Source organism: Hylaeus volcanicus, chromosome 2 (assembly GCF_026283585.1).
Source record: "Hylaeus volcanicus isolate JK05 chromosome 2, UHH_iyHylVolc1.0_haploid, whole genome shotgun sequence".
NCBI lineage: Eukaryota > Metazoa > Arthropoda > Insecta > Hymenoptera > Colletidae > Hylaeus > Hylaeus volcanicus.
In genome coordinates this window covers 10,461,344-10,484,900 of record NC_071977.1, presented here as the reverse complement: position 1 = coordinate 10,484,900, position 23,557 = coordinate 10,461,344, and the positions used below count along the sequence as shown (strand labels likewise).

The 23,557-nt window shown below is 41.4% G+C and overlaps 1 protein-coding gene across 1 annotated transcript in view; it reads right to left on the bottom strand.

Moving 5' to 3' along the window:
• The window catches only part of LOC128884987 (uncharacterized), a 33,143-nt gene extending 9,804 nt beyond the window's left edge, over positions 1-23,339 (bottom strand). The window contains exon 1 of the mRNA XM_054138716.1: positions 22,939-23,339. Coding sequence (XP_053994691.1) covers positions 22,939-23,028 — 90 coding nt within the window. The 5' untranslated portion in view covers positions 23,029-23,339. The remainder of the gene's footprint in view (positions 1-22,938) is intronic.
• Between the last annotated feature and the right edge of the window lie 218 nt (positions 23,340-23,557).

Below are 23,557 nucleotides of genomic sequence, written 5' to 3'. Positions count from 1 at the left end.
ATCAAGATTTAATCCGACCGTCTCGTGGCCGCAATGTTTCAACACATTCCGATAGTACACACCCATCGCGAGAGTATACGAACCGCATGAACGAGGGCGGCACAGTATCGACTGTGAAGCGGCTCACATTTTTGGGGACTCGATGAAATATATTGCCAAACCTATCGTGACGCTCGACGTATTCCAATACTACGTGTCTGTTTTAACGGATGCATTCGAATGGTACCCCACGGTGCATGCGGAAATTTCAAGGGTTGGAAAAAATTCGTATTTGTATGTATTTATCAATGAGTTTTTTTTTTTATGCTAACCCTACCGACGTCCATTTGTTATTATTTCTATCGTGATGGGACTAGTCTACGTTTGATAAATGTAAAAGGAAAAAATATTTTTTAAAGTAAAATGGTAGTCAGATTCTTATGTTTAGTTGTGCCACTGGTTCACTATTTTTTTTACTAAAACTGTGTCCAATTGTAAAATTTTATTTTTAATGCATCCGAAAAGGACCACGTTATGGTTTACATTATAAAGTAACGATCAAGGCGCAGAAAAAGGATTCTCAAGGGATACACAAAGACAGTACGATGAAAACCTGCGATGTGCCACATAGATAAATGATTCAGTAAAAGTAGTCGTGTATTACGACGTCTTCCTTAATCAGAGATTCCTTAACCGTTCCATGCAGTAAATCTCTAGTTGCGTAGGAGAAACGCTATCTCCACTCGAGCACATTATGCCGTGTACGACTTGAAACATAATAGAACTGAATGCGAGGGCCGTCTGCGAAGTTCCACGATGGATCTTTTTGAAACGTACACTTTCACGTCTCAATTTTTCTTTCGAACCGTGCGCAAATTTCAGAGCGGCCGCCAGAACCGGTGCAGTCTGCTTTCACTTGCACGCTTTCGGGTTTCGAGAGGTAACTGGCATAAAAGTGGGAGGAGACGATGAACCATCCGATCAGATAACGCTAATCTAATTTATAATTACTTCTGACGCAAGCTGATCGGATAGAGCATCGTCGAATTATTAGATAGATGTACCTTTCACCCTGCCCCTCCCTCTCTGTCAACGTTAATAACAATTATCCGAGCGTTCTCAGTGAAACACTGTGGATGAAATTGGAAGATAGGTTTCTTCAATGAAATTTCCCCTCGATACAATCTTCTGAAAGTCAGCTGTTGGTTTGACTCGGTGGAAATCTAATTGGTTTGTATTTTTACTGTAATAAATGAAATATATTCTTAAAATGTAAGAATTTTTCATATATGAAAATTGACTAAATTTGTCCTGCTCTTTCTATATTCAGTACCAATAATAAAACAATTTTCTTATATTGCACAAAACGTAAAAAAAAAAATTACAGTAAAACATATGCTAGAAGAATGTCTAATGCATAATATGTAGTATACGAGAAATACGAAACCAATCAACAAGCTGATGCGACAGTGAATAAATATATTTATATATAATTTTCCCCAACCACCCACCAAAAATAACCACCAATCAAAACCAATAAACAATTCTTTGCCTGCACATCCCTGGTGTAGAAATTCTCACCTTCCACGAAGCCCCCGAAAATGTTTGGAACGCGCCTCTTCAGGCCTACCAATCACGTAAACGGAAGCGACTGGTCACGCGAGTTGGACCTGCACGAAATTCTGCGCGGTCCCTTTCGCGTATAAGTAATTGAACAATAATTGCACAGGCCAGACAGCCGGTGTCCAGCCCTCGTCATATAATGTTAAATTGGCCAGCGACAGGAAAAAGCGAAAGTGTCTTCTCCAGCGTGCGACGAGCGCGTACGGTGGCTGCTCCCTCAACGACGAGGAACAAATTGAAGTCCAGCCGCGGCGCTCGACTCGGAAATTTCTCCAAGGACCTTCTTTCCTGGAAACAGCACGAACATTAGCTCGCACGCCGTTCAACGTAAACGTTCCCCTGGCTTCCGTGTAAACAGCCATTTTTTTTTTTTTTTTTTTTAGCAACGTTGTCGGCCCGTTAAATTTCGTACCGTAAAATCAACGAAGCGATCGAACCGCAAATTGCGCCAGGGTCTGTGCGCTACAACCTCTTTCGGCGAAAATGCCTCTGGCTTCGGTATTTGTTGGCGAGCAAAAAAAAAAAAAGAAGAATCGGAGAAAAAAGAACAGAAGTAAACCGACGACGACGGGAGAAGTTAGACGAAAGAGCCCGAAGAAGGCAGGGTCAATAACATAGGTTTTGGTTCCTCCCTTTCGTTCTTTTTCCTTGCAAGATAATTCAAGAGCCGGTTCGAGCCCTCTGGCCAAAGAATGCACTTTCGGTTGGCTGTATTGTGTCCGTGCGAGGACTTCGCATTGACAAATGCCCGAGCAGGGCCGAACGGAGTCTGCTAAACCTACTTAGCATTGAACAGTGATGCCTAAAGCCAGGGGCGTAACACGGATAATAAAACAGAGCGTTTTCATTCGTAGAAACAATTGGTTTCGCGACTCTGAATTATAATACCCCTATCAGACGCTTAACGAGTCACCTCGTGCCCGCCCTTTGCTGTAGACTGACCTGTACAGTCCACGAGAGGAACTTGTGGAACTCCATGTAGATCATCATCATCCGTCTGCTTATCATTGTGGAATCCCATAGGCACTATACTGAAATGATAACATGACGAGACACGATAGATATAAATCTAAGTATGAGGAACGAATATAAATCTGGTACTTGACTTGTTAAGTTGCAAAATGAATCCAAAAGAAAATGGCGAAATGGAGTCGCCATGTAGGACTACCGATCCCTGAGAGAGGATATAGGTGACGTCAGGCTCGCAGGACACGGTACAAGCAAAAATAGTATCGCTACATAGCCTTGTAATCCATGATACTCGTTACGCGCATCCTCCAGCCTCGATCTATATGGCCACAGAGTCATGAAACTCAATACAGACAACCTCCGACTGCGTATATAGACCCATGAAACAGGATACGGATGACACGAGGCTCGTAGGACGCAGTGCGAAGCAAAGATAGGGTCGCTAAATAGGACCACGGATCTATAAAACTCGTCCGTAAAAATATGCCAGGATACAGCTGGCTCCGGTTGATAAAGATTCGATAAAGATAACCTCTAACTCGATCGATGAGGACGCGGATTTATGAAACTAGATCAGACGACGCGATGGACATGTAAATCTTGAGTGTATAAACTTGTGGAAGACATTTGAAGTAACCTAACGTGATATAGACATCCCCTAACACGATAGATGCTGAACCGCGAGTATTTAAAATCCAATAATGGATACGATCGGGTTATATTTGAATCGTGGAGTCGATAAAGCCAGTGATAGAGGCATGAATCGGTAGGAGTCGCTATTTACATCCTCCCAGATGATATATGAAGCAATCCATTTATAAAATTAGATATAGGCAATCTCGAGATCGGTACATTGAGGTGGAGACTGGTGGATAGTAGGGTTGGTGACTTCTGGTATGCAAGGGATGATGTAGGCACTCTTCAATTTAATATATATTCAGTCTCATAAATATTCGTACCCTCTATGTCTATTGAAGAAATTTGTTGAAATTAAATGATAGGTCTGGTGTCTTCAAGTGTCTGTTAACGAATGAAAAATTCATTTGTTAATACCAAAACTATTATTTAATTTAGTCAAACCTCTTTAATAGACATAGATGATACGGATATTTTTGGGATGTAAGTACCACCATCACTTCATATTCTGAGAGTAAAGCAGCTTCCTCTACAACTTCCATCCAGAGCCACCACCTCCAGTTCCCCAGCGTATAGAGTCCAAGATCCCCGGACTATCTGTACCTTGCGAAGTCCTTGACAACCTTGAGGCTTCACTACACCTGAAACGGATGTCGTAGGATCCCAGGATCGGCCAAGTCGGGTCTGGCATGTTCGTGGTTTCATGTACAGTGCTGGGTAACGTCTGTATCCAGTTCCCCTGGGTTGTGGTCCCGTGTATCGTGCCAGGGGTTGTCTGTACCATGTCTCCAGGTGTCCAGGATGGCCGTATCGGGTTTCACGGCTGCACAGTCCGACATTTTGCATCTGGGTTTATCCGTATAGCCTCGCACGTGTCCGATATCGAGTTTCACGGTTCTACGTTCCTATGTCTGTTGTCTGACGAGTCTCTAGGGTCGTCTATATTCTACTCCAGGATTCCTCGCAGAACGTATCGAGTCAATCGTTGTCTGAGTAGTGCCCTACGAATCTGTAATCTTGCTTGTGTAGAGTATAGCTATCTATGACGTGTCATCTGTATACAAGATTGTCAGTATTGGACTCCATGTATCCGTGGCTCTGTGTACCAAGCCAGTGTCCCTGTATCGTGTCGCACGTGTCCAGGTACTGGTTGCTCTGTGTTCCACAAGTCTGGGGACTCAAGTATCGATTCCCATGATCGCCGTGTCGTCTGTATCGTAACGTACGTGTTCGGTGTCGTCTGTATCGCGATGCATGTGTCCAGTGTCGTCTTGATAGAGGTGCGCGATGCAGTACGCTTTGTGTCCAGCTGCGCGTCCTCTTCTGTATTTACTGCGGTCGTCGACTTACGTGGCGCGAATTTAGAAATTCACGGGGCGTAGTATTCATTCAGTGATGGCTTTCTGTGCACAAGAAATTTTTTGAGACGGTTTATTCTTGACGGGTTGGGAAATACGGTGCATTTAGATGTTGAAGAGATTGGTGGGAAGACGATGAGGAGGATTGAATCCATGGCTTGGGGAGTTGGAATGGTATGATTACCATCGAGGATTGTGTTTTAAAACTTGATTTGGTGAGACTATGAACTTGAAAGGTGTCACCTTCCTACTTTTCTTCGTATGTTCTTGACAATCGAAATTACATACAAATGTTAATGGATTGTGATTGTAAAGAGGAAATAAAAATTGTTTGTCGAGTTTGGGATTTATTAATATTTTCGAGTGCGGACTCGGTTGGTTAGGTGGGCGTTGCGTAAAAGGAGAAATACTTTCTGAAGAACACAATGGAACGTTGGACACGAAAGAAGATCTAAAGCACGTAAACAATTACTACAAGCTGTTTCGCGAAACTCGCTTCGTCGGAAAGGCCAGTGGCAATGTAAATACCTATAGTATAGCGCAGCTCGCGAGTGTGACACAGCAGCATTGTTCTACGGAGACGTGACTTCCTCGTATTTTTCAATTACTCTGCCGCACCATGTGTTGTTCCACGCGTTTAGTATTTTTCCAAGTCTTCGCTATAAATTCTCTGCGCGAAGACCTCCATCGGTACAGTAGGACGGAGGCTATAATCAATGTACTTTTGTTCTGTTGAACAAGCTAGCAGTTTCGCTGTTCTTTCGCGATGAAAAAGGGGAAATTGGCGAAGCTTCAAATACTTTACGATTACAGCACCTCCTAAAGTGAATTACTGACGACGAGGAATTTCGTCGTTTAAAAACATTTTTAAATCCGTTCTTATATTACTTAACATTGTATGCTCTTTAATCCTGTTACTCATTATTTCATGCATCTACTTTATTGAAGAAAATAAAGCTCGTCCTGAGGCCGAAATGAGTCTGGATAACTTCACACTAGCTACCATTCCACTTGTCATTATAGAACCTGCCCTCAACGAAAAGACAGCGAATGGTATTTATTAACTTCTCGTATCTAAACTGATCTGCTCGTAATTGCACACGCTTCTTTATCTCTCGCAATTCATTAAAAATGAGACTCGTATCCGAGCGAAAAGATCTCATCGCGTCTTAAGAAATTTATCAGTCGACGCATTGAGCAAACAAAGCGAAAGGGACGATGATTTTCATAACGAGTTTGTTTCTCGCCTGTCGCATAAATTGCAGACCAATAGAAACACACGCTTCCCGGCGAATACATTTCGCCCGTACGATCGCACACCGTATAGTATACCCTTGATAACCGTGGGCGTAGGTTCGCGTACGCCATTGGGCGGCGAGCACTTCTGCGTGCACGTTATTGAATAGCGAAAGTGAATTGCGTTAAATTATTACGATTATACGAAACGCGCGTGGCGCGAAAATACCGATGCTCATTACCTTCACCACCTGCGTGGAAATAGATGAGCGATAAGTTTCAATAATGCCATACTGTTTGAACAGATGGATATTATGGTTTGCCATGCAAGATCTCCTACGGTGTTACTATCTCCGCGGAATTATCGCGATTCTATCGGCTGGGTTCGAACACTCGCGAAAAAGACAAAGGGATAGGAGTTGCTTGCTGCGATGTGGCATTTTAATAAAAATTGGGAATTCTTTATAATGCAAACGCTTTCGACCAAATTGTCGAAATTATTTCATATTGTATCAAATTTGAAATATGAAAAACATGGTATAGTTTGATCTGGAAGGACTGTTCGCATAGTTAATTGCGCAAAAATTGATAATATTGTTTAATAAATCCTGTTATCAGGAATCAGTAAATTACGTACTAAATGGTATAGCGTCAGAATTTGTTGCTTCTCTTCCTGGTTTTTTTTTTTAATGGTTCACAAGCATAATGCAGAACATTCTGAGAAACGATACAAGGTAGATTAATTTAAAAGCCACGCTTCCTTGCAGCCTGTTATGCATGGTATTAATTAATTCACGAAACTGTTGCAAATTCGCACATTTATATTCTAACGATGTGCTTATTAATTACTTGTTGTATCGACAGTGGTTCATTACTAGAGTTATTCTTCTGTCAAACCACGAAAAAGAAAGTGTGGTTTACTCTTCACCGCCATCGCTTTCTTGAACTGTAATTTATGTAATTAAATCGTAATAATTAACAGGTCTTTTTTTTTGTGCATCCAGCTGAAGCTCGTTTGTCGCAATCCGAATATGAGAAAAGTGCATTTCTATCCATCCAATGGAAAATAGACAACTTTCTAATCGCTTCTTCAATAAAAAACGCAATTTAAGTTTCAAAAATGAAAATCCTTTTCGTAATATCTTATTTGAATAAAATATAGTCAACTTTGCTATCAAACTATCGAATGTTCAATTAATGTATTCATCATTTAATCTAGGTTTCCATTGAAACCCAGGAGCGGATACACTAATTACTCGTCAGGGTTAGTTAAATTACTCTAATGAAATAACATGATTGCAAATAATATACAACATCCATTCACCGTTGCTCACCACTCCTAGAACTGATAGAAGACTCCAAAGCGCAATACTAGAGCCGCAATTAGTACGTATCTTCATCAGTTCAAGTTCCTCTATCGGTACGAGAAAATAGAGAACGCAAGCCCTATCATCGTTAATCTTTCGTCAATTAAATCATTAGAACATTGTACAATCGATTCAATTACCAGATCCATCTTCTGACGATTCGAGCTCCCTGAGCACAATTACATAGCGTCGAACTTAAATGCGAAATGTGAATTTCCGTGCTTAAAAATATAGTAGATAAGATCTTGGCTTAATAATCGGGCGACGAGTGTTTCTGGTTTTAACAGAGGGAGGGAACGGAGAGACATCAGAAAGTGCTCCTCGTGTGGAACGTCGGCTGCGGCCAGACGAGAAAAGTGCGGCGAAAAGTGAAAGTGCGAAATTAAAAAGCAAAAAGGCGAAATTGCATTCGGTTTTATTGCTGGCTGAGGTCAGTGGTCCTCGTGGCGAGATCCTCCACCTTTCTGTGGTCTCAGCGGTGAGCCTTGACTTACACCAGTGTTTCCCAACTTTTTTACGTTGCCCAATGGGCTACTGGCCTGACATGTCATGGCCTAGTTGGACTATAGTTGAGCAATTTCTTGAAACCAAAGAAGCGTCAACGACTGCTGCAACTCGGTTGTATTTAAGGGTAATTGTTCCAGCAACGTTTCCAGTTGGACAATTTCTATGTAGAAATAAAATATCACTAGTTACCATACGACATATTCAATTATAGGTAAAATATACTCTCCGCGTCCGGTGTTGATTTGCACACGATCGAGAAAGTTTAGGTATTTTAAGGGAAAATTACCGACTCGCTCCATGAATATTTATACATTGCTTGTTGAATTCATTGCTGCTAATTTGATTTTCTATGGAATTTATTACACTTGTACATTCATCATTCTCAATTGATGTTCATTTGCAATGATGTATCAGTGAGTATACACGCTCGATGTTATTCACGATGTAAGCCTGCGAGAGGACATAAGTCAACTCGACTGAGAGTTCTTTGCTCAGATGTCACACCTGTCCTGCCACCAATTAAGTCTACATAGTATAAAGCAAAACATTGTAGGCATCTGCCGACCGAAGGAAGACTCGAACCAGTTTAGGCTGCGGCAACGCCGATGACAGGTGCCTTCAGAATTTTCTGCGCCAGTTACCCAAACCGAGGTTCTGTTGCAGAAAGCGCACGTCCAAGATCTGCCTTGCATCCAAAAACGTAAAAAGAAAGTTAAGCGCATACGTGTACGTTCTTTACTACAGTGTCCCCATGAAATATGTCATCAAGATAAGTTACCCCACAAATAGCGCGAATCGATCATGTTCGTTTATTTGCTGGAACCAGTTTGATAAATTGCAGTTAAAATAAAATGTTATTCCGACGCGACGCAACGAAAGCAAATGAAAGGAAATGGTAATTATATTTCAGCTTCGTCGATCCTCTTTGAGGATTTCAAATTAATACCGCAAAGTTGCGAGTGAAAGTTTCGATTCTGGCATGACGAACGCTTAAATAGAATCTATAAATGCGTGTTGAAAGGTGTAAAGAAAGAGTGTGTAGACTAGCATGCTGGTGATGGGTAGCTCTTTGTTGTGTCTTGTATGGTTAAATTAACATTCTTTGAAGAGGGTCGGCGGGAAAATCGAAATGTAATTCATTTGCTTTTCTATTTTATTGTTGGGACCAAAATGGTGCTGAATTATGAATTTTACTTATCTTTCTAGGTAAGGAAATCCTTTTAACTAAGTATAAAATAAAATTCTGGTGATAACAGTTCATATACGAGTTGAAACTGGAAGGAAGAACAAAAATCGTATCCATTATTTTAAGAAATGTACAAACCAGAAGGCAAATGATCCCAGAGTATATCATTAAACTCGCGACATACTTAATGAAGCCAGTGCCTCATAAATTTACTTTCTTAGGACAGGAATAATTGAGATTTTATCGCGCGGACATTTAAAATGAATTAACACGAAATTAGACGCGATGTATCATCCAGTATACCTGGTACTGGTGACACCGCTGAACGTCCTTTTTCGAAACCAGCTCAGAGCTTTTTTTTCATTGGCCGAACACGAGTGCAATCGAAGTATGTTAATGTGTTAATACGCTCGCGGCATAGCGCGTAATCGAAAATTAATGTGGCGTCGTCAAACGTTCATCGTGCGTTATATTTTATTTCTACGCGTATCTTGACGATATTATCCATGTATCGAACTCGCCGCTAACCGCTGGTAGCGTTTCTAATTCGTGCGAGCCCGAACCTTTGCAATAACAACTGATGCCACGCGAACGTAACGTTTGACACCTGGACGTACAATAACGGCCCTTGGCCATACGTGGCGAAGCGAGAGCCACGGAAGGACATTTCAATAATTTCGTACGGACGTTCCCATCAGATGGATAATGAGTATGTACGACGACGCAACGAAATCCCGGCCGATGCCATTTTCTTAACTGTGCCGTTTGTCTCCTCTAAAACGGCATCATTCCGCTCCCAAGTAGCGACACATGGCGCACGTTTATTGTTCCGGCATCGCGACGATTCCGTACGCATCGCAGGGTTATATTTTACGGTAACCGGGCAACGATTCGATTACTGGAATGCTTGTAAAGGGGGGAAGACAAGAACCGATGCGAACAAGCGAACGCAATTCTACAGACAAAGGTAGGAAAGCAATGTTCGACATGAAATGGAGAACATTTCTCTATTTCCTGACAGCCCTGTGCAAATTTCTGCATTTTACTTCTCCTTGGAAGTTATTGTTGGGTTCTTAATCTTTGTTTCCTTATGTATTGTAGCAGAAGCTTCTTGATTATTCACGAAGAAGGCTCGATATCAGGCTAACGCGTTGTGAATAATTGTATTCAAGGATGGTCCTAGTAAAATGGATAATTTTCTAAAAAGGTTACCTCTAAAGGTTAATTCCACCTTTTATATTTACATTACTCTACTTAAAACGATACATATCCTTAATTTGTAATTACCTTACAAACCTGCAATGTTGCACTAAATCGCGAGTATCTAGGGTAACAAGTCTCATTATTTATCAAAGACTCCAATGGATAATGAGTCAATTTTCTGTCAAAGGTATGGTTTGAGCATTGTTGGCCAACGTGAAATGAGCATAATAGGGTACCGTTATGCAAAAGACGTACTTTAAGAGTAGCGGTACACCCATCGATAATTCGTTAGACCTCCACCGACGAACCTGTCGAGAAGTCAGAATGGGACAGCAGCCATTCGAAATTTACGCATTGAAACCTCCACTGCAATGAGACAGCGTCACGCAGGACGTCTGCTGCCAAATTAAAAATTGATTTTACGACTTTCTTACGAAGGTTCCAGGATTGTCCTTTTCCTTGGAATGCCTTCAATCTCCAACAACCAACAGCATTTTCAGATAACTGTGGTCCAATGCTATAAAATTCATAAATCGTTGTGATAGATACAAAAGGATTGGTGAAAAGGGCTTCAGGATATTTATTAACAAAAATATGACTCGTCAGTGTATTTCTGGTGAATATTATAATACCTATGCTAAACAAGCTCCTAATATATTAATGTAGAATATCTTAGTGTAAGGTGTTGCTTTGAGAATAATGAATACATGTGAATTTAATACGTAAATAAATTATGTAAATATATTCCTCCTGCCTTTTTTGAAAAAGCATAATCCCGAAGTCCCTTCAAGGCAACTAGTTATTTCATTCCTCTTTGGTGTAGGGGCAGTTGTTCATATGCTGCCTCATAACTCGGTGTCTCTGAAATTTGCAATAATTGTTTCAAACCACCTTGGTCGTCCATCGGGGCAGAAAGTTCCGAACACTCAGGATGCGTCGATCCATGGCAGAACTCATATAGGTTTGCCCACGGCAGCTGGCAAATCAGCCGTGTCAGTGGAGATCGTGATTTATATCCGCGGTTCTCCCGAAGGCGACGTCGGGACGAAATCGGCGAAGAGGTACGTTCTTCACGCTTCGTGTGCAGTACCTGGGCCCCCTTTGTGTTCCAGCGTGTACGTTGGTCTGCACGCAGCGCACACCTCGATTCCTACGAAATGGCATTGTCGTAAAGATGTAAGCGTCCGTGAATCCTATCTGGAAGTCGAGGCGCTGGTAGAACCGCGGAGGAAGAGGTTCGAGGAACGGCGACTGCGTTGTTCATGCCAGGAAGGAAGAAGAAGCGTTCTCCAACGGGAACACGATAACTCGATGACAGTTGAGATATCGATGGAGGGCACCAGCCGGAAGACTTTTCAAAAATCAAAATTTCATTCCTCTTTTTTCTTCTATTCGAATACATTCTTATCCAGAAACGTGTTGCACAATCCTCTGTGCCAATATTTTTTAGTAAAGTATACCTCGCGAAGAAAACAATGCATTTCAACAACTGTTTCCCATCATAATGTTCGACTGGTTTCAGAAGACAATCGTGGAATTCTCAGGGCTGACGATATATTTAAAATTAACGAGGAGTGGATAATAGATGGGAATCGTACCCAATAAATCAAGATACGATCTCGATCAATTTGAACTATTGCCCCGTATGAATAATGTAGGAAGGATCTGCGTGTAATAATATAATAAGATTCCACGTATAGGAAACGACTTAGCATTCGATCGCGTCTCAGCCGGAGCTTGCTGGATTAGAATTGCAGAAGGGAATATCTGTGAACGTGGGACTAAACACCAACGCTGGGTGGATTTTTATAATTGAAGATTGATTTTATACAAGTATTTTCTATCGCACCATACCAATCATGCCCCCCGTTACACTATCTACATTTAATTATCAGTTTTAAAATGAACACAAAACTCTTTATATTATCTTAAGTCTCCTTATCTCCTCCAGTGGTCGACATTTACATGATCTAAGAAGAATGATTTTAATTTGGTATTGTGCAAACTGTAATTAAGTTAACTATTGCAGCTGCAAAGAATTCATTACTTCATGCAACCAAAGTCTTACAATTTTTTAATTACACTTGAAGTTAATTGCAACTGGGATTTGTCTCTTCAATTGCAACTGAAGTTAATCGATTAGTGCTGAACGCGGCGTTGGAAAATCTCATCATTTACAAAAGGACGGATGCACATTACGTTATCACGAGGGATCCATGCGTCGATCTTTCAAATTAGAAAGCGTCGTGGCCAGCGAGTGCACTCGCTGATACGGGAGATTATTTCGGTACGCGTATCACGTGGCCGCGGTGCATTTCTCGCGGCGCGTTGATATTGTTCAAATATATTCACTTTCATTGACGTTTAGTAACATCTTGATAACCGGGAAATAATGAAAGCGGGAATAGCGGTGAAATCGTGTATTGTACGTAGTACGGTGCGTAGTATGCACACTATTGGAGCGCGTCATCATTAGCGCCGTTTCCGCTCGCTCTGATACACAGCCAACACGTAACGCTGAAACGATGCGTGATTCCCAGCAGTCAGATCGTTCGAGAATGTATCATTTAAAATCCGACAAAAATGGTCATAAAATAATAGCTATAATTGGGCCTTAAAAATTCAAACTATGAATTTACGGGGGATGTCATTCTTATGAAATACTTGATCATTAGCCATAGTGCTAATTATCATTAGTACCATTTAAAATTCCACAAGAATGGTCATGAAATAATAGCTATAATTGGGCCTTAAAAATTAAAACTATGAATTTATAGGGGTGTTCTTCCTGTAAAATACATGTATACATGTATTTTATTATCTTTCATGATATTTAAATTGTCGTTCTAAAAATTCATCTAAAAATTTTTTTTAAAATATGTAGATGGAAAGAAAGTCTGCCAACATTAACGTCATAGTTGCTTTCATGGTCATTCATTATTAATATCCCTGGCCAAAGAAGGTTGTATATGTCACCTATAATGTCACCTAGTCAAGGATAAGAGGAAAGACGAATCGAATCAAGCAATAAAAAATTAATAAATAATTCGACCAGTCCTGTCTCTTGACCTTCCCTGACAAACAGGTTTATATACTTCATCTGAATTGATTATTTCGATCAAGTCAACAAAATTTCAGTGCATTCTAATGTAATATAATGATACATCCCATTTGATTCTATTTTGATGATATAGCCATTTTAGTTCTCCAGCAAAGTGCAGTTGTCCACCTTTATAGAAATTGCTCCAAATGTCTGTGTTTCGAGTAAATGGTAGCCTGCTGGTGTTTACCAGATATGGAATAGACGATTTTCATAATTCTCATCATTGGGGCCGAAGAGAATCGACGCGCTATTCTTCGAACAGGTTACCAACAATTCAGTGTAAATATATGGGCAGGGATAATTGGCTACAATGTAATCGAACCTGTTTTCCTTGATGGGAGAGTGGATTGAAAATGTCGATCGACGAGAGACATCTGCAGAAACCGAGCTAATATGAATCGTTTCCATCGCCTTTGCGTCCCATAATGCACAATGTGGACCACACATGCCATTGTACATTCCCTACGTGAAAATAAAAATATCCAGTAATACTATGTCTAAGGCAAGGTCAGCTGAATAAATCCTGCTGATGACTCCCATTAGACTCGGAACGAAGCACTTCTAATTTCCTTCTCCCCCTTCGACACAAAAAGCGAAAATAGTAATTCGTTAATCGTCGCTACACAGGACAAGAAACAAATGAATCCTGTCGTAATCTTGCTTCTCGACCACTCGTTCAACGATATTCGAACGAGCGTCAACTCCGAGCGCAACTCAGGAATCGCCTCATCCAGTGGCGTCACTAGAGCGATTGGACTGGGTGACATCATTAGAGGAGTGACACCAGACTGATCACTTATACCTCAGAGAGTAGAAAATTGGAAAAATGTTGTAGATGAGTCTCTCGGGAACTACATTAACTCCACTTTCTGAATAATTCTCAATTCTCAAGGGTAATCCACTTTATGAGTGTACTCTCATCCTCCCAAGATCACTATCTAATTTATTTCGCACATTTTATCAGTTTATCCTCCAAGCGACTGTTCACATTGGACGACACAAGACGTAGCGACGCCACTGCCATATCCTAATTCGATAAGGCACGATGGAATGCATCAGGAAATACTCTCGTCGCGAATCATCCAAGGCGTAGAGTATCTTGTTCTTATCATAATAAACCAATGATTTTATACGACGCGGCGGGACGCGATTCAACTAACGTTGGACTGAAATCGGACAATACCGTGGTGCGTTATGCTTCCGTGTCGCGGTTTGCACGCGGTGCTGTTGACTCTCGCGACGCAAACACAACGTATGACATACCAGACGCAATTGCTTATGGCAGTGTGTAGGGTGGATCGCCGATATTCCACGAGCGTGCAGCCTCGACGGCGAGTTTCGCAATCTCGAAGAAAAGACGCATTATCGCGGCTGAACGTAGGTAGTCGCCGTGGCGTAGGCAGAACTATCTGGTCCGTGGTCGTTCTCCCGAAATGGACACGTCGATGAGAGGAAAAGTATGCAACGGGTACGACCTTTCTCGCTGAGGCGCTTTATACGGCCGAATACTTGCGACAGAGAGATCGGTGAAGCTCTCTCGACATCCTCTACGCCCCGTTAGGCTAGGCCAGGGGTCGGACAAATAAATTGGCCAGCTGTCCTCGAACTAATTAAACTTGATGCTTGCTCTAGGCGCCTTCGTACCACTTCTTTATTTGGCACTGAATTCTTCGCAGCCTGTCTTTGTAATACGGATCTTGTTACAACGATCTGCGAAAACTAAAGTCTCGATTATTTTGGTTACTTTGAAAATAAAATTGCTATGTGCCGATTGAGCCGTTCATTGCACAAATCGATTAACTCCATAAAACAAAAAGTTTAGGTTTGCGATGAAATAATGTACAAATAATAATAATAATAATAATATTAATAATAATAATAAATAATAACAATACGATGTAATAATATTTGTCGTTTAATGATGTTAATCTTTAATACTGAATTATTATGATCAGTGGAACAATTTATGCTAGTTCAAATAGGAACTAAAGATAAAATTCTTGAGGACACTTTCTGCACCGAAGGTCAAGCTTCATGAACTCCATGCTAAGTGAAGCTCCACTGTAATCGCAATTTTTGCATTTTTCTATGGTGCACCGGCAAGTGATGCAATTACTTTGCCAGTGAATTTCTGGAACGACGAGCCTGCGCCACGGGATCCAAAGTCGAAATTCTTCGCGATCGACCGTAAGTAAGATTCTGTGTAGGAATTAATTACGCGTCGCATTACGCTTTCGCTGGGCCAAGGGAATAAATATTGCGGCTCGCTCGGAGTGCCGTACCGGGGCTGTAATCGATGGTGCTGGATATAAACATTCGCGTTGGTCGAGATTCGCGAAATTGATTGCGTTGGAAATAGTTTCATTAAAGCGCAGAAGCGGTGCTTTTCGCGGCGGCGTTCGATCACTGTCCGTGGGCTCGTAACCTGTTCGTGGTGCCCTGTGGTGGGTCGGCCTTGAAAAATATTCGATGTAAGAGGATTACAAAGATGGAATAAATACGCGTACGCGAGGAATGCTTCACGTTTTACATTCCGTCGATTTCTTCGCGGGTAGACGCGGCCCTGGATCTCGCCAGCGGTGCACCCAAGGACTTTGGGACGGTTGGCGACTAAAACTTGACGAGATCGAGTAAAAGTTTTTGGAACTTTTTTACGGAGAATTTCATTTTCTCTGAGATTTGTTTGAAACATTTTTCAAAATTTTGCAAATAACGAACATATACTTGGAAAACTGAACGGACTACAAGAAGTGACCACCATTATGCATGAACCAATTGCGTTAGAAATGTAAGATGATATTCATATGGAAGTGAAAATCTTAAATACAAAGTTTCAAAGAAATTTATTCACCCTCTCCAATTCAAGTTACATCTAAAAACTGACATATATGACAGATTTGATAATATCAGCGTGCTTTTACACTTACACATTTCTTTTTAAACTCTAAAGATTGAAAGATTCGTAGCAGAGGGATGAAATTGCTCCCTGGGGGCCTCTTCCTCTTGGATGCGCCATTATATTTCAGTAAGCATTCGTTGGAATGCTCGTGGAAAATGTGAATTCCTCCGTTTTGTTGAGAAATGAGATATATGAAAAGCACGGGATTTTCTGCGCAAGACTGGCATTCTCGAGGATACCGAATGGTATGTCGTACACGTAGATGCGTGCAAGTATGATGGAGCGGATTTTTCTTCAGCACCCGTGCTTGCATCGATTCAACATAACTGAATACGTGAATAACCAGATCCTCTTTATTTAATCGTATATTTTCACGTCAGGTACTATCTTCTCGGATGAGTTTATTCGAGAAACACACTAATGGTACTCTTGTCACCTCAGGAGAACCTTCTGAGATTAAATACTTCTTCTTTTCATTTGCCAAAGAACAGGTATTTAACTTACTGCATAAACGTCTTGTAAGAAGGTTTAAGAGACGTTCTTTTAATGGAAACACGTGGTATCCAAAAAGGCTCTTTTTGTTCTTAATTACCAGAGGTTTCTTTAGTATGAATTATCCAGTAGCCATAATGTTCTCGAGTATATCTTTTTGTACGTTGTGCTAAACAGCGTTCCTTCTCCTCGTTAAGTTAATAAATAAATAAATATTCCCCAGAAGCCTAATAACTTCATCGACTTTAACGTCCAAGCTACTCGAAGTTGTATACGACGCTTGGAAACTGCCTGGCAATTAATTTCAGTATACAATTCTTGGATTATAATTTCAGCTAATAATCGTCACGGCCGAAGAAGCTGTTACTAAATAACTGCACGCAGAATCGCTGTTCGTATTCCAACGAATCTCATTCACCGGTCTTTACGAGCATTCTGCTTCTCAAGGATCCATTCTCTCGCATGGAAATTGTACGGCTATGAACAGTTACGCACTTAAAAAAGTAGGCTTGACTACACAATTTTCTTTAAGTCGAACGATTCCTTTTCTTGTGAGGTCTTTTTGCACCAGTGGAAAGTACAGTATATAATCAGGTTAGGTTGGGAAAGAAGATTTAAAAGAAAATATTGAGAAAGAAGGATGCAGATATTGGTGTCAATAATGTGGTTGGGATATTGATCAGCGATACAGTTAGAAAAAAGAAACCAATAAGGTTTCGTGTAGTACGTGAGCGTATATTTTTCTTGATATTAAAGACTTCATCATTTGCTAGTTATACGTTCTTCGCAAATTTATTTAATTTCTTGCCCCAGGCACTGATGACTGTAACTAAATAATTATCGATACTTATTAATAGCATTTACCTTCCTAAAAGAATTTAAAAAAACGTAGTAACTGGACTGACCAAATATTTGGGACGCCTAAGTTTTGAGCGTCCAACCGTGCCACGACCCCTCGCATAATCATGTAATGACCCCAACTTATCGTTCTCGCGTGTCAAGGCGGGTTTGCCAGCGGTGACACGCGGTAAGGCTCATAAATATTAATAAAGTTACGTTGGTTAAATTGATCGGCGCGAGGCCGTGCACTTAATAAGGCCACCTACTATTAGAGATCACCGTAATGCCCTCAATTACAGGTATCGGGCGAAAGAAGACACTTAAAATTCTCGACAAGTCTCTACAAGCATTTGCAATTAATTCGCCAGGGAGCTCGCCTCTGTGCATGCCATTAAAATTCTCGGCAAGCTTGCGCAAGCTGCTTTCAAATATAAACCGTGGCTTTCCAGAGCATATCGACGGTTTCGATAACTGTACCGTATATGCAAAGGCCGCTTTTGCAGCCTCAGACGCGCGTAATTACGGAAAAATTACCATCGGTCCGCGGAGAGGACACACAAGTCTATTTATAATGCGGGGATACGAATGAATCGGTGTATCTACGATTTACGTCCCCGATAGCCTCGTATGAGGCAAGGCCAGCTTCCTGTTAAATAGATTTTTTAATTAAGTAAAAGTTCGGTCCGCGGGGAGTGGTACACCATGCGCCCTGCGCGCTTGTGTGAGTATCATTGTTTCGTTGACCACGTAAATGGTTCGCATTCGACTATTGCATACCGGGTGCTCATGCACTACTCGGTCGAAATTACTCGGAATCAAATTTGATGCGATCAATTCATTGTCATCAGATCGCTCGTAATTAAAAATTCTATCAATCTCACTGTGAAGAATGGAAAAACGCTGTGGCATGTTATGTCTGAACTAGATTAAAGCAGACACTTCTAAGAAACGTCTCTGTAATAAAAAACGAAGTATTGGTCGTTCCATGAGTTCATGCCGCATATTCTTCTGCTACTCAAGAAAGTAATTCCTCCCGTTTTACAATATTTTTCCACCTTTCTGAAATTTTTTTATTAAATATTGGCTCGATATGGAGCACGAACTCATGAGATGCCCTGATATATAAAGTAGAGTTTAATGGAGAAATGTATGGAATGTAATTTTTATTTGCGTAAATTCTTTTCTGCATATTCTTTCTCGGTTCACCAGCACGGATGTGCCAATTTCTTAGCTTACTTGTTCAGGCGACGCATGTACCTAGTTGAGTTATTTACATATTCCCTGTACGTTTCTTCGAATCATACACGCCCATCCACGCCTTCGCGTTCCCCCGTATTTATGCATGTATTCCGTCATAGTTTCATTCTTTGCAAACAATGTTAGCCCATATTTACGTTGAACTTGAAGATGCTCTTTATATCTTCCTGCATTTATTCCCTGGTTAATGCGTATAATGACTGGCAGATTCGTGCAAATAATGCTGAAGCATTTACTCAGGTATCCAAGTTGTGTAATTCTATTCTCTCGTGTTATTATTAGAACTTATGGTTGGGCATTAAAAGATCAAATGCTACTAGAAGCTAATTGATTTTATAAAAAACTCTGAGGATGTTTTAAGAACTTATGCACATTAGCTGTACTGTGCATGTAATTATGAAAAATAAGTTTCTAAGCCTGAAATATGCTTATGCGTTAACAATTCTTTGAAAGCAAGCTGAGTATGTTTCAACTATTTTTCTTGAAATTAACAATTCGCTTAATTTAAAAATATGATTAATCTTCATGGTGATTCACAAAGCAAAGCTATAATTTTAGATGTAAATTCAGTACAGAAAAATAAAAAAAAGCGCTTATTAAAACACTTGTCTTATCAGACTTTGTTACTATCGTACAGGCGCGATAAAAGTTTCAACAATGTTCGTTGCAGACTGAGCTATTGCAAATAATTCCATGCAAACATTTACACCGATCGTTGAATGTGTGTCATACGGCTTCGTCAACAATTTGTAAATAGTTATTATACTATTGCGTGAGTCATTTCAGCCCACTGTCGTCGAGTCAACAATACCCGTTGGTGACAATTTTATAGCTTCCAGCGAGGTAGCTTTACCTCACAGCGGTGTACTTCCGAAACTCTAAGAAAATGTAAAACAAGAGGATCGATATTCTACACCCAAGGCATCAAGAAATCCCCTCACGGATTTGTGTCAGAGGACCGAAACGAGTTCATCAACGAAATGTTACCTGGAATCCTTTATTTCTAGGTTCAACGTGAGGTTTGCTTGACCTGCTTCGCTCAGAATCTCAGGTCAATACTCTACTTGTTGGTGGGGATCGACCAGCTCCCTGGAGAAAAAAGGATCATGCTAAGTTAAATAACCGTTCCTCAAAAGTTTGAGTCAAGTCCAATGAAATGTACCTTCACTCCAGGGAGTCCAAAAAAATATTTTCGAGCAGCCTCGGTCAACTTGAATATGAGAAACACTGCGTACATTCATTTTTATTACTGCTGGACGTTAAATGTGTTCTCAGAGCTACTATATGTTCTCAGAGTCCTCTTCTAGTGGAGCGCCCAGTATACGCAAATGCGTTAGGACAAATCCTCGGTATCCCGCGTCGGAATAAAACGGAGATAACGCAGTGGCTCGTATAATTAGTTACTACACCGACGAAATCCGTGAGTCAGCGTGTGGTTGTGCAATTCACGCATTCGCAGCACGTACAAGCTCGCGGCGTGCATATGCGTGCACGCCTTTGTGGCTCTCTGCATTCCTCGTGGTAATAAGCGGACCCAAGGGCCTGCCGCTTTTCGTCGCTCAATACAATTTGGCTCAGGCGACAGAGCTGGACGCAGCCCTCCCGCTGAACGCGAGACATTCCTGCCTCAGCTCGCCACGGGAACGGCTGGTCTATCTGAATTTTTATTGCGAACCAGCCAACACTTTTAGCGAACCGCGAACAATGTGGAAAGGCGAGTTTACGACCCGTTACCGTAACTCATTCCAGATATTACTGTATAATAGTGGCGCGCAACGCTTTTCGCCAGTGGACCAAATCGGGAAGATAAGATTTTCCACATGCCAAGCCTCGAGCGGAGATGGAAGCACAATGCAGTCATTTTAACACTTTTATCTAACGGGAGCCTATTTACAGGATTTTAATTGCGATATATACGGGGACCTATTAGCTGTGTCGTTGTATGTCCATTTACCATGCTTAGTTCGAGGATATAGATAATGATTCTGAAGTATCTGGTATAGAGTGTGTAGGATTATATAGTACAAAGGATATAAGATTTTCAGAAATTTAATCTTGCTACTTCCTAAAAACTAATTTATTTCCAGATAAATGGATATCGGTACTTTTTATGCCAGAGATAGAAAGAGTTGTTTTAGTTCATTTCTGAAGGGACGTAATATTATATTTTGAACGTTCGATTACTGGGACAATTACTCCGTAATATCGTACGGATCAGGTGCATTCCACGTCGATTCGTTCTTTTCCAGAGGTAATTTCGTAAAACCACGACCGTTCGTGTACCGTTCGGTGCCGATCTTCTTTCTCGAGTCTCGTAATTTACGTAATAACGCGTTCTCAACAAAATTTCCACACTGAGACGAAGCGATTTACCCCGCGACCCACGCATTTCGTTCCTACTTTCTCAACCGTTGTTCAATGAAACAAAGAGGAAGTACTGCCATCGGCCATATAACCTGCTCTGAATCTACAAATACAAAAATGTTCTATTACAAAATTCTGCTTTTATCCACGCTTTCAAATTTTTGAAACAAAATTGACTGAGCAGTGAGATATCCACATAAACCGAAGCACAAAGCGGAGAATACACACATTCATACATTTCCGAGTCAGGAAGTAGGCTATCTTCTTCTCTCGCGCCATAAAAATGATCGTTCACTAATTCTTTTATTAACCCATTCACTGTCAACTACGAGATATCTCGAAGTTCAAATTACTTCCAATTATTCAAGGGATAAGTTTACAGCCTCTTGAGTCATGAATTATACCAAAACGAGATCGTCAATTTCCTTTTTAAAACAACAAATTTAATATCACTATTTATTATCAAAATAATCTAGATTACACACCTGTATTAAATCTTGGTGATCAAGGCAAAACGCTTAAAGTTTGCCGGGCAGTGAATGTGTTAAAAGCATCAAAATTAAATACGATCGAAACTTGTACTGTTATGTAATATCGTGCCAGGATTTTCCAGCTAGGGAGCTAGTCGCTGGCAGGGGGGGACACCGTTTTAGAAACGACGAGCGTGTATTTACACGCTAGATGAATGAGTCAGCTGGAGACGCACGGCCCGATCTCGGCGATTTATTATTGGCGAACGCGCGTCTACGCGAGTCCCGTGTAATCTCCTGGCAGACAGAAAACACTCGTCGCGGTTTTGTTTGATTTCTTTCACGGGGCTCGCTGTTCACCAGCTTAGCGACGTATTTATGAGCGCAGATCCTTAACTCGTGACGAACGATACGGTGACGAATAAACGGCAACGCGAGTAACCGTAAGACCGCATCGAGGATGCATACCATCGCGTGGTATCTATGATCTACTTACTCCGCGATGCGGGCACGTCGAACACCACCGGGCATCTAATTAATACTTCGATACGTTGGATCAACGTCATCGAGCATTAACGTCTTACTTGCCCCGGTGCAGCGATGGGAAAAATTTGATTCTAATAATAGACGTCGAATGAGGCCAGCACCGATGCACTCCACTGACAATTAAATCTAATCAATAATCTCGGTAATTTACTCATGTAATAGGTATAATTTACTCAGCAATTTATATTATATATGTATAATGTGATTGATCGAGTAGCCGCTAAATATAATACATGTTCAATTGTTCAATTTGAAATACTTCTCTTTGTGGCTCATATTTTAATTTTCAGTGAAAGAGTAACGGGTGGTAATCTTTTGTTCGTTATGAAACATTTTTATTTGTATAAGAATTTTCCTATATCTTCGTGGAGCATCAGCAGCATTATATATATTAAAATCAGACCTATAAACATCTCCTATTTCTAGAATAGTATTTCAAATACTCGGGTAGCTTCCCTTTTGTTGCCTCTGTACGTATCAAAGATAATTAAATTCGTGCTGCCAATCATTTGGAAACCCCAAGCAAGAAATCCTCAACATTAAACAATATTTAATAACGAAAGATCACGCACACCACACAGGTATACATTCCTCGTCTACCTCCCGAGTAATTTTTACCTTGCCCATTGAAGCACCGATTTAACCGTTAACGTAAAGATAAATACCGAAGTCTTCCGCTTGAGATTGCCAAATGATTAACGTAACGTATCCTCCGTGCTAAATGACAGAATAATTCCGTCGACGAGCAACGTGCAAACGACGTGCCCGATACGGAAAAACCCGTGGAACGTTCGTGAATCGAGCACGTTGGCTGGTGTGAGTGGGATCCTTACGGAACTCATCTACGCGTAAAACCGCGGCGTAGCGGTGCTCGGAAAGGCGGAATTTCACTGGCAAACTTACCTCGCCGACACGAAGCGCCACCAGGATCCAGCACAGTACCGACACAAGCGCACCGGAGAACGCGTGGAAATTGGTCCTTCTCACTGGCATTTTGGGCGCGAGTGAGTTGTCACACCGAACGGTCGACTGGGAAACGTGTCACGTTCTTGCCAAGGCTGTCTCACGGTCAGTCTCACGTCACATTTTCGTTATTTCCCGAGATGTGTCGCATCGTATCGTAGCCACAAGCAAGCCAGCGTATACGAGTAAGGCTACCACGCGGTTTCTTTGGTCGACGTTCAGCGAGCAACTAAGGAGACCCCGTTCGTTTAGTCGATCCTCGTGGACGGTGGCTCCGAAAAACACGACGTGCTCGTTGAAAGAGAACTGGAAGCGAATGTTATACTGGCGCAATAATGACTGTTCCTCCTGAGCTGCCCCCAGGGACGCTCAGGTGTTCAGCTTTTTGGTGGGGATAGATCGTGCCGCGGCGGCCATTCCCTTTTCATCCGATGTGTATGCGATCCACGCATTCAAGTCTCCGGATCCGACGATGAGCCTCCTCGGTTTCAGGCGGCTGCTGGCTGGGGTCAGCACCGTGCACACCGTTCGCCGTCGATGTAGGGAATCGCCTTACCGA